At 49.0% G+C, this 15,040-nt stretch overlaps 2 protein-coding genes across 10 annotated transcripts; both read left to right on the top strand.

Moving 5' to 3' along the window:
- The first annotated feature begins 6,612 nt into the window (after positions 1-6,612).
- LOC4338868 (serine hydroxymethyltransferase 7) lies at positions 6,613-11,760 on the top strand. 6 transcript variants are annotated; one of them, XM_066310635.1, is made up of 7 exons: positions 6,613-7,754; positions 8,233-8,638; positions 9,678-9,779; positions 9,872-10,047; positions 10,500-10,574; positions 10,912-11,016; positions 11,120-11,760. In XM_066310635.1, the coding sequence occupies exons 1-6, from the start codon at positions 6,723-6,725 to the stop codon at positions 10,942-10,944; spliced, it is 1,824 nt and encodes a 607-aa protein (XP_066166732.1). In that variant the 5' UTR covers positions 6,613-6,722; the 3' UTR covers positions 10,945-11,016; positions 11,120-11,760. The 6 variants fall into 6 exon arrangements, with proteins under 6 accessions (XP_066166732.1, XP_066166733.1, XP_066166734.1 ...); XM_066310636.1 differs by having other exon boundaries at positions 11,221-11,316; XM_066310637.1 differs by having other exon boundaries at positions 10,939-11,016; positions 11,120-11,261.
- LOC107281116 (uncharacterized) lies at positions 11,750-13,631 on the top strand. Of its 4 annotated transcripts, none has more exons than XM_015784478.3 (2): positions 11,750-12,794; positions 13,050-13,631. In XM_015784478.3, exons 1-2 carry the CDS (start codon positions 12,263-12,265, stop codon positions 13,196-13,198), a joined length of 681 nt encoding a protein of 226 aa, XP_015639964.2. In that variant the 5' UTR covers positions 11,750-12,262; the 3' UTR covers positions 13,199-13,631. The 4 variants fall into 4 exon arrangements, 3 of the variants coding, with proteins under 3 accessions (XP_015639964.2, XP_066166738.1, XP_066166737.1); XR_010741467.1 differs by having other exon boundaries at positions 12,104-12,918; XM_066310641.1 differs by having other exon boundaries at positions 12,104-12,794; positions 13,033-13,631.
- The last annotated feature ends 1,409 nt before the right edge of the window (positions 13,632-15,040 follow it).

Below are 15,040 nucleotides of genomic sequence, written 5' to 3'. Positions count from 1 at the left end.
GAGATGAGAATACCATTTTGTTGGTAGTTTTTAAAAATGACCCCTTTTTTTAAGAATTCAAATATAGGTTATTGGTTGGAGGAAAGAATATTTTCATGTCCTAAATGAAGATTTAGGGATTAAATTTGGCCATGCTCTAATAACTGATCAACCATGCGTTAACACTGAAGTGGTTGTTTGGATCATGAAGTGTGCTAGCAGCTGATCTTAAAACTTCTTGTAAGTTAGCTTTTACTGAAATGAATTCCGGAATATTTGATTAGCATAGGACTTGGTGAAAATGGTGTTTGTTGGCTCTAACTGTTTTTCAGTTTTTTTCAGTTCATGTTTTGGGGTTTTGGGATGAAAATGGTTTCAGCTCAGCAAAAATCAAGCTTACTGAAATTGTTTAGTACTCCCTTTGTACTAAAAAGACTTAGAACTGTCTGAAATTTTTAGTCTTTGGTTGATAAATTAGGGATGAGGAGTGTCCTTCATTCACAAGAAAGTAATACTCCATATTTCTAAGTGGAGGTAAGAAGTCATTTTTTTAAAAAAATAACAAGGTAAGAAGTAGATACAGGTTATTGGAGTGATAAAACTTCACGATTAGTGAATTGCGTTAGGTAAGAGGGAGAAATCCACTCTTTTTAACAAAATCTAAACGATGAAAATGAAGTCTTTTTTAACGAAAGTAGTACATAAAAAAACTTTTTAACTAAACATGCGATCCAAAAAACTAGAAAGGGTAATATTAGAGCAAGTTTAATAATAGAGCCAACAATGAACTTATAGCTTATCTTAGAGTTAACATGTATAGTAAATGGACTATAAGGTTACCTCTTTTTTTTCTCCTCCTCTCTCTATCTCTTACCTATGTATTTAATGTATCTATCTTAAAATATGTGAATAGCTAGCTCTTGCATGAGAGCCAACCCTCTCTATTTTTCAAATTCTCTTTCCTCCACATAAGCTTATAGTTGGCTTATAGCCTACTATTATACTTGCTCTTAGAGCACCCGCAATGGTAAAGTAAGGTGCTATCTATAAAACATGTACATCTCAGCAATAGACTCGATTAATAGTAAACCACCTTAATAGTATGTCTACATTGGTATCTATAACTCTCTCATGTATTGCCTCGTTTTTCTCTATAGACTATCTCTAAGTTAGTAGATAGCTTTGCTCTCTCTCTTCATTTAATACCTTCCAAGTAGGAAAATATGCTGACATGGATCTCTTGTAGAGAGCCTATAGATAACCATTGTGGGTGCCCTTAGAGGTGAAATATGTACCACTGGCTTTAGCGTGAATGCGTGATGGTTAAAGTAGAAACATAAGTATCACAACTCATGATGATAAGTCGACATAAGTATCTGACTCTACTCGGCTAATCATTTCGATGGGTAAAATACGCTGAAGTTCTTTCTATCAGGACTAGTAGTAGTTGACAGTCATTGCCAACCTATCGTTGAGCAGAGCAATTCTTTGTTGTAGCTTCTCGCTTTTTTTTTCTTTGTCAAAACCTGATAAAAGGAGACGAGAAAGAGAGATGGGGCAAAAGGAAGGGAGAAATACAACTAATCGAAATGATTGGTAACGGGAAAGAAAAAGGAAAACTCAAAAGCAAGCTCGTTTTGGGAACAGGAAAAGCTACAGTTGCTGCTAGTATTCTCTTTTGCCAAACGGCTCTACGAGCAAATACTGACAGTGATCAAATCTTTGTAATTTTATCTGTCAGACATCGATCAAAAATTAATTACTAGCTTAAGATTGGCATACTGCCATGCCATACATATGGGCTATTCATTGTTGAATGAAAACTTGGTTCTGGGAGCATGTTCTGAAGATGAAATTGCTACTAATTTGTTTCTCGTTTCTGCTGTCTGACTAAACAAAAAGGCTGGACCTTGCGAAGTTTTCTCTGTTCAATCACTGGACGCATGTGAAAACGCGCATCCGAAAACGATCAAAAGCTCCAGGATTCAGGCCTTGGGTCTTGAGGTAGCACGACATGATGCCGTTCCGTCGCAAAATTTTCGTTTCTTGGGCCTGATGGAACTGTAAAGATGAATGTGTACAGGCAAAATGGACATCGAGGTCACATTTGGTTGTTGGAACAACTGAAGAAGTAAATCATAGTGTACTGGACAGTAGTTCAGAGAAGTACAAGAGTGATTTTAGATTCACACGGCTAGCCAGTAATTTGTTCTAAGCAGGTGGGTTAGAGAAAAGCTGATGAAATTGCCTTGTAACAAAATGTACAGAGAGAAAAAAATGCCGAAACAATCAAACACAGAACAAGAGGGTGACAAAAGAGAGAATCTTGCGCCTTTCGCCCAATTTTTGCTGCTTTTTGCAAGCGCCCCGTTCCGAGTGTCTCGCGTACAAAAGCTATGTTGAATTTTGGAAAGCTGGTGGTCGAATTTGCGCGTGCTCTTTGGTTGACGTGATCTTCAACAACCCTCTGTTGTGACAGCGGCAACGGATGGGTTGAATGCTGAAACGGTTTCGCTACAGTGAAAAAAAATAAACAGTGTAAAAAATTATGGGTAAAACTTATATATTTGTGTTCTCAGCACTTTAACAATCAAGCTGGTAAATAAATTATAGTAAGAAAACACTTAAAATCAACTTCAAATTTTAAATTTTGGCTGCGGTGGATAAACTAACAAGAAAACGATGTAGCATCCCTGAAGTGAGTTTGCCATCTGCATTAGCCCTTGTTCAGTTGTGCAATCATAGACGAACGCAAAGGGCTTCGCGTCGAGCACTGATCAAACATTTTCGTCCATATGTGTGTGTGTGATCGGTTGGGCTACCAGAGTGGTGGGTGGTAGCAATTACGGCCCGTCTATATCCCAAGCAGATCCAATGGATTGCCTACTAGGACCTGGGCTTTAAGCCCGTAATACAAGTTAGGACAAGTTCACTTTACTTCCCTCATGTAAGAGCCGAGTTTAGATTTCATCCCTCAACCACAGTACCATATACAATGCATCCTTCATCTTCCAAACAGGTGTAAATCGAATCTCTCACCGAAGGTCTCTAAGCCTGGTCCTGGCTTTTTTTTTTAATTGCTCGGACCGAAGGTACTGAGCTTTGTTTTTTGGTTTCACACTTGTAAAGTTTAATCCTCTTCTATTAAATGAAATTGGCAGCTTGCCGATTCGTTAAAAAAAACTGGTGTAAATCGAATCTCTCAACAGTATACAAAGCGGTTTTGACTAATGTAACACCTACATAGCAGTAGGACCTGGTAATTTTGGTGAGTGGCATTTATATGGGTCCATATCATCTTCTCTCCTCTCTCCTCATCTATCTCCTCTTTTTCTTCATCTCTCCGGTGACAGCTCTCCCCCTTCAGCATGAGTTGGTCGCACGAGCTCGCCAATGGAGAGAGGAGAGGAGAGGAAGAGCCATGCTAGCGACAACATCCTCTTTCACATGATGGGGACGGAGCGGGGTGTGGGGATGGAAACGGGGGGAGCTTGACCACGGCGTAGGCGGTGGAGCGGAGGGGATGGGGATGGGCAGCGGCGACGGAGCGGAGGGGATGGAAACAGGAAGCTCGACCGTGTTAAAGGCAGCGAAGCAGAGGGAATTAGGACGGACGGTAGTGGGTCTCCACAGCTTCCTGTGACGCCGATGGCCGCATCCCCTCCACACAGCGGCGATGGAGCGAAGGGGATGAAAATGGGGGAGCTCAACCAAGGTAGGGGCGGCGGAGCACAGGGGACGGGGATGGGGATGGGGTGGCGACGAGTCTCCGTGGCAACCTGATCCTCCTTCGGCTAGCGCGGCAAATGGTATGGCGGCTAGCCTGTGGCTGAGCTCAGCCTCCATCGACGTCGCTCTGCCGAGCTCGTCCGCTTCCTCGCCGCCACCTCCGCCGTGCTGATCTACCCCGTGCGGCAACGACGCCACATTAGGACCGCCACCACGATCTCTCCCATGGCAGCAACGACAAAGTCGGGAACCTGAGAACCCCCTCCGTGGCCGGCTGGAACCCCTCCGTACCACCGATGAGGCCACCTTCCTCTGCGCGCCTCACGGGCTTGCTCCGATGGCAGGAAGCGGCGGCGGCAGCGTCGCTCAATCCGATGACTCCCTAGTGGCGACGAGGGTAGCGATTCCGACCTCTCTCTCCAATGAGCTTTGCTACTACTGCTATTTCTCTGCCACCATCACCTCCTTTCCAAGCACCACTGCACTCCTGCCTTCCGTCGACGAGGTCGAGCTCGTTGTCTACCACCTTCGTGAACCAGAGAAACAAGAAATGTAGGATAGGGGCCAAGAAGGAAAAGAAAGAATGGCATGTGTTTACCGATATGTGACACTTCAGAAGTAACACATGAGTTTTTATAGTACTTGCTTTAATGGCTTTTTTTTTAACAACTCGCACAAGACGGTGCGAAGTTCTATTGACATAGCAGGAAAAAATTACAAGATTACAACCCTGGAGGGTCGTAACCAGGAAAAAGAAAAAAAATACCACCACCCACACACCGACAGCGCCTAAACACAAGTCCGGGAGAAGGCTAGCACCGGACCGACCGCCGCTAGACCAACAAAGGAACACAGACGAGATCGCCACACAGCAAGAGGGTGCCAAAACGACGTCTTCAAGAAGAGAAGCGACGGAAAACCGCCGCAGCCATCCGTCAAGGCTCAAAGGAGCCAGGACTAGGCTTTTGCCCGGCAACCACCCTTAAGGGGCGAGACAGCACGACAACGCCCTCAGGAGGGGGAATTAACCATCGTTGTCGGTCCAGCCAAGGCCGGGCTGGGTTTTCACCTGCCGCTCACCACCTGCGAAACCACGGCTGACACACCGATGCTCCACCGCCAATCAACCTCTGCCGACATGTGGGACCCCTGCACCGGCGCCCTCCATCGGCTAGCCTTCGTGCGCCGAAGACCGCACCACACCCACCAGCAGCTCCTCCACTCACCAAGGTCGCCTCCTCCACCGCCGGCCGCGCCTCTCGCGCCGAGCCGGCCTCCTCCACCGGACGCGTCTCTCGCGCCAATCTGGCCTCCCTCCATCGGCCGCGCCTCTCGCGCCAAGCCGGCCTCCATCTCCGCCGCCCGCGCCTCTCGCGCTGAGCCGACCTCCACTGCCATCCGCTGCGCCTCTCTGTACCAAGCCGGCCTCCGACCCCTCCTCCAAACGCTACTGCGCCGGCCAGATGCAGCCGTCTACCACGCCCTCAGCTAGCCGTCCGAGGCCGCCGTGCCTCCTCCCCCTCATCCACGGTCGACACTGCGTGTAGCCACCACCACAGCTGCGGCTGCCTCAACCGCCGCCGCCACCTCGCTGTCGCAGCTGCCTCAGCCGTTGCCGCCACCACGGCTGCCTCAGCCGTCGCCACCATCGCCAGCCACCGCAGCGGCTGCCTCAGCCGTCGTCGCCCTCACCAGCCTCCGCCGCCACCGTCGCCATCCACCTCCGCCGCAGCTGCACCACGGCCGCAAGCACCGCCGCTAGCCGTCCGGCCAGAACTGGTCACGCTCGCCGTTTGTCACCGCAGCCACGGTCATGCCGCCGTGTCCTCCGCCTCGCTGCCAACTCCACGCCGCCGAGGCCGCCCTCCAGTTGTCGACGCCGCCCTCCGGCCGCTGACACCGCCACCTCCACGCCGCCGACGCCGCGACTTGCCGACCCGGGTCGCCGCCGCCCGGAAGCAGCAGATCCGGCCATAGGGGTACCGGATCCGTGCATCCTGGCGCTGGATCTGGTCGTCGTCGTCGGCGCCTTGCCGCTCCGTCTTGCCGGCGCCCCGTCCAGCTCCACTGCGAGCGGTGGAGAGAGAGAGAGAGAGCCCCGCCGCCGCTGTCCTTGCAGCCGCCCGGCTTTGCCGGCGGCGGCTCGGCGTGGGAGGGGAGGAGAGGGACGGGGGCGGCGCGGCTTGTTTCGCCGCCCGCGTCGCCCCCGAGGCAGAGCAACCGGGCGTCGCTTTAATGGCTTAGTACGCCCTATTTTGTTAGTGCCTAGCCCAGTTTGACCGAGTAAAATGAGACATCAAGTTCTTGCTAGCTAGCTAGTTCGGGTTCACGAGCCTGAGCTAAGCTTGACCTGAGCTCACGAGACTAAGCATTTTTTCCTCTCATACAGGTGATCTATTCGTTGATAGAAAGACAATTATATTGTTTTTGTCAATTTTAAAATATGCTGGTTTATTCTTCAAATACGCTTATGATGGTAAGCTATACGCATGTGTTTATGGTAAGTCTAAAACTGTGTTAAATAGAATTCCTCTACCACGAGATGTTGAGCACTTGAGCTCGGAGAAGTCTATTATAAAACGCTCGATCGTAGCTGGAACAGAGGTTGACATGCTCTTTAGCATATTCCACACAAAAGGACAATGCCTCTCGGCCATATCCAAGAGACAGGCTACGCTCGATCTGATCACGAATCCATCGCCATCCTCGTCAAATCGAACTTTTCCCCTTCCTTCCCCACTCCAGTCAGTCCACGCCCACACCGCCGCCGCCCGCATACGATCCCCGCAACGGACCGGGACCCCGTCGCCGCCAAGACCAAAACCCCCCTCGCCACCTCATCACTGAAGTCATCACCCCGCCGTAGCCACCCACCAATACGCCGCAATTTGGCCCAGGCCACCCAACTCCAAAATCGCGCATCGCATCGCGAGTCGCGACGCGAACCGAGCCCACGAAATCACGCGACGTCGTCGTCCGAATCGAATGCCGCGACCCCGCCGCTGTTGCTGCTGATGCTCGATCGCGCGACGGGGGGGCGGCGCCGCGCCGCGGGCGAAGGGATGGACCATCGGCCCGACCTGTCCCTCGCCCTCCACCCGCCGCCGCCGCCCGAGGGCTCGTCCGCCGCCGCCGCCGAGGAGGTGGGGGAGGAGGAGGCCGAAGGCGGCGAGGGGCGGTTCTCCCTCATGGGCCAGCCGCTCTTCCTCAAGCGGCCGCGGCCGCGGCCCCCGCGCCCGCCCCGCGCGCGCGGGGTGGGGGACGACGTCGACGTCGACGTCGACGACGACTCATCCCCGTGCTGCTCCTCCTCCTGCCTCTCGCCCGCGGCGAAGCGGCGGGCGGCGGCGGGAGGACTCGAGGCGCGCCGCGCGGCCGTGCGCGCGTGGGGATGCCAGCCGCTCACGGAGGCGGACCCGGACGTGCACGAGCTGATGGAGCGGGAGCGGCGCCGGCAGGCGGGCGGGGTCGAGCTCATCGCCTCCGAGAACTACGCCTGCCGCGCGGTGCTCGACGCGCTCGGCAGCCACCTCACCAACAAGTACTCCGAGGGCCTCCCCGGCGCGCGCTACTACTGCGGCAACCAGCACATCGACGCCATCGAGCGCCTCTGCTGCGACCGCGCGCTCGCCGCCTTCGGCCTCGACCCGTCGCGCTGGGGCGTCAACGTGCAGCCCTACTCCTGCACCTCCGCCAACTTCGCCGTCTACACGGGGCTCCTCCTCCCCAACGACAGGATCATGGGCCTCGACTCGCCGTCCGGCGGCCACGTCAGCCACGGGTACTACACGCCCAGCGGCAAGAAGGTCTCCGGCGCCTCCATCTTCTTCGAGAACCTCTCCTACAGGGTGAACCCGCACACCGGGTACATCGATTACGATAAGGTAGAGGAGAAGGCCGTGGATTTCCACCCCAAGATTCTCATCTGCGGCGCGAGCTCGTATCCAAGGGATTGGGACTATGCACGGATGCGGCTTGTTGCTGATAAGTGCGGCGCAGTACTCATGTGTGACATGGCACAAATCAGTGGTCTTGTGGCAGCGAAGGTAAAACTCATTTATCACATTGTTAGTGTGGCTGGTTTTGCTCAGCATTGAAGTGGAATGCTGTGTATGTCCTATCTCTGAACAAGAGTTACTACAATGCATATGCATAGGAAAGGAATATCAGGTGTTTTGATTGCTGAGAGTAGCATAGTAAATTCCTAATTGTTCAAGAATGCATATGCATATAGGAAGGGAATATCAGGTTTTGATTACTTCAAGAGCACAGTAAATTCCTGATTGTTAAACAATTCATTCATATGCATAGGAAAGGCTTAAAGAGATATCAGGTTTTGATTACTTCAAGTAGCACAGTATAAATTCCTAAGGTGAAGAAGTAAGAGTGTATTTAACAAATGATACTGTACAGCTATTTCTGAAGAATTGTCATTCTTAGTTATGCTATTGAGTTATAGTGCGTAGGTAGTGAGATATAAATCTGTATTGATGATCGTATTTTTGTTACTTGTATCGTTTGCAGGAATGTCGAAATCCCTTTGACTACTGCGATATTGTTACTTCAACCACACACAAGAGCTTGAGGGGTCCTAGAGGTGGTATAATATTTTTCAGGAAAGGGAAAAATCTAAGGAAACGGGTCGGATCTTTAACTCAAGTGGTTGAAAATGATCAGTATGATTTTGAGGACCGTATAAATTTTGCTGTTTTCCCTTCAATGCAAGGTGGACCCCACAATAACCATATTGCTGCTCTGGCTATAGCTCTAAAACAAGTAGCCATGCCAGAATTCAAAGCATACATTCAACAAGTCAAGAAAAATGCCCAAGCTTTGGCGATGGCCTTGCTCAGGAGGAAATGCAGACTGGTTACTGGTGGCACAGATAATCATTTGATGCTCTGGGACCTAAGAACATTTGGCTTGACAGGTATTAATTATCTCCATGACACTGCATTAGGACCTTAGGACATCATTATGGCTGAAAGCATTACATCATGCATGTGCTATTTGCTGAAAGCCTGAAAGCATTATGGCCATCAATGCTTAGAACATCTCAACAACATTTAAGGAAAATGTCGCACTAGCTATTGAACTTTGTAAAGAACCATTTTTTTGTAGGGAAAAAACTACTGGAGATGAGCATGTGTGACTAAAAGCAATTAATATCATGTTTTCAAATTGCTTGTTAAGGTCGTTAATTACTTATGCTCTTTAGATATTAGCATTACAAATGATTAGAAAACATCACCTGTTTAAGTTATAATATCAGAATAAGTGTTTAGCCTGAGAGAGTGAGATTAAGTGTCAGTGCCACCTTTTTATGTTGTTAGAATTGCTTGTGCTTGGTAAACAGACAAAATTCATCAGATACCTCAAATCAACAAATTGTTTGTAACAATTATATGCAATGTTTTAGCTTTGAAACAAATTATTCACCGGATTGTTGCCATGGATTATCTACTTGGTTATATGGATAAAGTAATTTTTGAGAAATAAACTTAACAAATACTTCCTTTGTCCCAGAATAAGTTCATTTTGGCTCCTCCGGTATGTCCCAAAATAAGTTTATTTTTTTAGTAATCATTGCATCAGAGTTTATGAAAGTAGGGATAAATGTATTGGTAGTAGATAAAGTGGAGAATAATTGTATTGAGATTTGATAAAGTGGAGGTATTCTAGTCTTTTTGGTTTTGTATTGGTATGTATGGGAAAGATGAAAACTGAACTTATTTTGGGACAGAGGGAGTAGCTTAGAACAAATAGTCTAAACAATGCAGTAATCCATGGATTATTGCAGGAACTTTTTTTTTTGTTGAGAAAACATATTTTTAGAAACATGGAGAAAGTAATCTGTGGCAATAATCCGGTAAATAAGCTGAAAAGAACCTGCTGCCTGGGGTAGGGGGAGTGCGTATTTGCTTGTCTCCATAATTCTAACCTAGCCATGCTCCTTAAAATATGCACAGGGAAGAACTTTGAGAAGGTCTGTGAGGCATGTCATATCTCTCTTAATAAAACACCAATATATGGAGATAATGGTTCGATTTCTCCTGGAGGTGTGCGGATTGGTTAGTTCTCCTTACACTGGTTGATCATTCAATGCTGTTTTATGACATGTACATAACAGTAGATTTCTTTTGTGCTCATCACCATGCTGCAGGAACTCCTGCCATGACAACTAGAGGTTGCTTGGAGAGTGACTTTGAGATAATGGCAGAATTCCTTTTGAGGGCAGCACATATAGCAAGTATTGTTTTGAAGGAGCATGGAAGGCTTCAGAAGGATTTTCTGAAAGGTCTGGAGAACAATAATGACATTATTGAACTCCGGAATCAGGTGGAGACATTTGCCTTACAATTTGCCATGCCGGGATTTGATGTATAATATATGAGAGCCCTATATATATTTGCAGCCCTAGGATGGTTCAGATATCATTTGCAACTTGACACATGTTTGAACAAGTGAGTTTATGTGTAAAATGCCGAGTTATCATAGCATCAAGTTAGGAAAGCCATTTTTTCGTTGGAAGTTGATCTCAATCTCCTCTCTCGAGCAATTTTGTACAGGCATGTTGCTTATGTTATTGTATTTATTTATTGCTCTTCATTATATAGATTGCTACGTGAGATAATGTTTCGAAGTTGATGTCATCTCTCATTGCCTTTTCTGCTTAGGTACCTTACAATTTTCCGTTCCATATGAGCTTTAAATATTTTAGCTGCAGAACTTTATCATGTGGCAGAATGTGTTTAGTAGGGCCTTGTTCTGATGGAAATGTTTACCTGTAGATTTGTCTCATCTTTTCCATTTCAAGAAGGTATATAATCTTTGTGAGTGAAGTTATCATGACTCCTGAACCAAAGGTAAAAATTAACTTTCTTGCATGGTTGCATCTTTAATTTAGCCTACCATAGATTTGTAGATTCTTTACGGCAATCAAATACTAGGTGGTAGTGGCTACTTCCGTGGTACTTTTGATTGGAGCTGACATCTCAATTCCAAGAGTAATTTTTTTTTTGACTAACTCACCGGGGGGAGAGATTCCCCACCTGAATTTGTCATTGCATTGAAGAATGGTTACACAGTTTGATTCTATTACAAAGCATTGAGAGTTTGAAGGGGGGGGGGGGGGGTAGAAAAAATAGCCTTCCAAGCAGATATTACAAATCTATCTTCTGGCTTCAAAATATCTGCCCAAAGGGCAGCCTCGCTTACACAGCATTGCAGGCATGATTGGAGCGACGGCTCCATCCCTCTGAATACAACATCATGTCGGTGATTCCAGATTGCCCAGAAACATAGCAGGTAAAACACTTTGAAATGTAGCTCCGGCATCGCTTGGGTTGTCTTTATTCGATGCAATTGCGCCACATCCTGAACTGAAGGAAGCACTGCAATTTTGTGCCAGAAACTTGTCGCAAATGTGCAAGAGAAGAAGAGATGTGAACCCGTTTCTGGCCCGCTATTACAGATGCTGCAAGTGTCTGATTGAACAATCTTCTTCTTCAGGAGATTGTGCTTTGTGGATAGGCGATCTCTGGCAAGAAGCCAAGCAAACAGTTTAACTTTCATAGGCGCTTTGCAATCCCAAATCCAAATCCAGTTCGGAGAAGCTGTTCCAGGAGGCAGCCTGGCTTGATAGATCTCCTTAGATGTCAAGTTTGTCCCCAGGCTTTTCGAATTTCTTCGAATGTCCAGTTCATCAGTACGAGTAAAATGCTGAAGTAGTTCCTCTAGTTCAATCAATTGAAGTCGAGCGGCTTCAGATATTCGTGGAACAATCTCCTGTGAGATACCTCTGCATGACATGTTGGACTGTGGTCTGCTTGTTTTTTATGTGCGAAAAAAGTGTTGCAAACTGTTCAGCAAGGATGATTCCCTCCAGCCACCTGTCATGCCAGAAGGTGGTTCCAGCTCCATTTCCAACTTCCACTGTAGTTAGCTCGTGCAGGCAGGGCAGCAGTTTTTGTAGGGAGGCCCAATGAGGGCCAAGAGGCCTTTGTTTCATAAGATAGTTTTCAGAAGGAATAAGTTCACTTTGTGTCCCTCTATTTGTCGCCCAGTCCGATTTTCGTCCCTTGATCGTAAAACCGGGTATAACCCGTCCCCCAACTTACAAAAACCGGGTAAACATAGTTTACTCGGCGGTTTTGAAGGCGGTTTTGGCTGATGTGGCGTCTACGTGGCTTGTTTGACTAGATCTTCGTTCCACGTGGCATTGACGTGACACTCACGTGACAATTATATCTCGGAAAAATAATAAAAAGTGTGGCCCCACATGTCAGCTGCAAAAAAAAATTTAAAATGGTGGGGCCCACGTAGGCCCCACATGTCAGCCTCACTCCTCTCTACTTCCCTTTCCCCCCTCTCTCTCTCTCGCCTTCCCGGGCAGCGAACGGAGCGAGTGGGTGGCGGAACAGGCGAGCTCCGGCGGCGGCGGCGGGCGTGGTCGGCGCCGCCCCCCGACCGGAGCGCTGCCGGTCCGCATGAAGGCAGGTCCGGGGAGGTCCGGTAGCCGGCGCGGGCGGCGGCGGGAGCGCTGGGCGGCCAGATGAACGGGGCGGCGGCGGGCAGAGCGGAGCGCGGCGGACGGAGTGGCGGGGCGGGGCGGGTAGAGCAGCGGCGCGAAGCCGAAGGGGCACCAGCCTCATCGTCGTCGTCTTCCTGCACGCCCTTCTCGGAGTTCTTGGGCACCGCGAGGACGGCGAGGATATGCCACCGTCCGTCGTCCGTCGTGTACATCGCGCTAGGCAGCGAGGTGCCACTGCGCGTGGATAAGGTCCACGAGCTCGCGCTCGGGCTGGACGTCGCCGGGACGCGCTTCCTGTGGGCTCTGAGGAAGCCCACTGGCGTCTCCGACACCGACCTCCTCCCCGCTGGCTTCGAGGAGCGCTCGTGCGGCCGCGGCGTCGTGGAGACGAGATGGGTTCCTCAGATGAGCATACTGGCGCACGCCGAGAAGGCGTCGCGGCAGCGATTCGTGCAGTCGCGGTGGAGGTCCTGGAGGAAGAAAGCAGCAAAGCGTTTCAAGCCAATACCAAGAAGCTGCAGGAGATCGTCGCGGACATGGCCTGCCATGAGAGGTACATCGACGGATTCATTCAGCAATTGAGATCTTACATGGATTGAACTGAAGCATCTCAGGATGTACACCTACAACTACAAAATCCTTGGAATAAAATGATTTTTGTTTGCAAAGGCCGAACGGTGGGGAAAATTCTAATCCTGATTTTTTTTCATTTTTTTTCTTCGTTATTTATCAATTTGATACCGTGGAACGTCTAATTCTTTAATTAGTGGAGAACTTAACTTTGCACTCAGCTTGACAAATTGTACAGGCAAGATATCAAGATCATGGGCTTTTTCATCTCCAAGCGGCGAGGGCGGGGACACGGCGGCTCGTTCAGGTTCCACACGACGGTGGAGGCGGCGCAGCAGGCCATCGCCACCGGGCACGTGGAGGCCGAGAGCGCGGCGAACGGCGTAGGCCTCACCAAGCTCATGGGCCGGAGCGCCGGCCACCGGGGAGAAGAGCGGCAGACAGCTAGGCGAGCGGCGCAAGAGAGAGATGGCCGCCGCTGCCCCACGCGCCTCGCGCGCCATCGCCCGCCGCCAGCCATGCGCTGTCCGTCGTCGCGCCGCCCGCCGCCGCCGCGCGGTCCGCCGTCGCCCGCCGTGCTGGACGCCACCCGGCGAGAGGAGGGAGCAGAGAGATGGGGAGAGCCGGAGAGGAGGAAGAAGAGGATTGGATTTGGTTATCTGAGAATGACATGTGTGGCCCACGTGGGCCACACCAGTGTAGCTGACATGTGGGACCCACCATTTTTAAATTATTTTTTCTATGGCTGACATGTGGGCCCATGATTTTTATTATTTTTTAAGATATAATTGCCATGTCAGCGCCACATCAATGCCACGTGGGATGGAGAACTAGTCAAACAAGTCACGTAGGCGCCACGTCATCCAAAACCGCCGAGGGACTTTGTTTGCCCGGTTTTCGAAAGTTGGGGGACGGGTCGTACCCGGTTTTGCGGTCGAGGGATGAAAATCGGATTGTGCGACAAATAGAGGGACCCAAATTGAACTTATTCCTTTTCAGAATATACTTCCCAAATCCAGCTTGCCCAGGTCGAGGTGGAGTTGTGCAGTTGAAATAGGCGTCGAATTAGAAGAGCCTCGTTCTGAAATTTCAGATTCCTAATACCTAGGCCTCCTTGCTCTTTGGGCTTACAAACCGAATCCCAGGCTACCAATTCCAAGAGTAAATTTGTCGCGAAACTATCTTGGAACTGCAACTTCGAGTCCAATCAGTTTTTACTCTGTTTGCAGTTTCTTACAGTTTTGGCAGTGAAATTGTAGTTTAGTGAAATTGCTCCAATGAACTCAAAAACAGAGTATTGCACAAAACTGTTTTAACTGCTATCTGGACTTCTGAGTTCTGGCAAAACCTGCTCCACGCAATCCTGATAGAATTGGGTTTATGCCTTCATACTATCGACCATGGTTGAAGGCATTCTTTTTTCTTCTTTCAAAAAAATGCCTTCATACTATCTACTGTACTACCTTGGTTGAATCCTTGAATAGCTGAATAACAAGTCGGGTCAAGAAAATGGCGATGAACTTCAGGCAAACCCAGCAATAATTGGCGCGTCGCCGACAGAAGTGTCATCACCAGCGTCACTGAAAGTGAGCTAAGTGTACAGTGTGAATCATGTGACCCGTATTGAAGGCAGTACTAGGAATCTCATACTCGGAGTGCTATCATGAGCAAATTCAGTCACTCCTGTGGCCAGCATGTGAGCTTTTTCCAGTGTACCGAGCCTTTTGGCTGCATCATCGTCTTGGGCTCTTGGCTAATGTTGGCTGAACCGTCACATTCTAATGTTTGGAGGTCATGGTAAACCGTCCTAATCGTCGTCGATAATCCTGACAATGCAAAACAGCAACGTTGTTCAACTTCTTTTGCATAAGGAGAAACCACCACCTCATCACCTACCATGCCAGACAGGCAGACAGCCAGGGATCTGAACAAGCAATCTCTCTCGCAGTCTTGCTCTGTCACAAAGCTAACCCGAAATGCATCCAAAGTGGAGAACTTTTCAATCGTCGGTTGATACTGCACAAAGCTAACCTGATGGCCATAAAGCTAACCCGGAATGCATCCAAAGTGGAAAACTTTTCAATCGTAGGTTGATACTGCAGAAAGCACGGAAAATTCATGATAGTTTTAGATAATGGAAATGGTTTACATTTCCGGCCTTTACGGCCATAGTGCGGGACACAGATTACCAGAAGAGGTAGAGTTTTATTCCCTGGAAACAAGCAGCTC

Source organism: Oryza sativa, chromosome 5 (assembly GCF_034140825.1).
Source record: "Oryza sativa Japonica Group chromosome 5, ASM3414082v1".
In the NCBI taxonomy this organism is placed as follows: domain Eukaryota; kingdom Viridiplantae; phylum Streptophyta; class Magnoliopsida; order Poales; family Poaceae; genus Oryza; species Oryza sativa.
The sequence above is the reverse complement of the archived record's forward strand: the minus strand, read 5'-3'. Positions and strand labels throughout refer to the sequence as shown.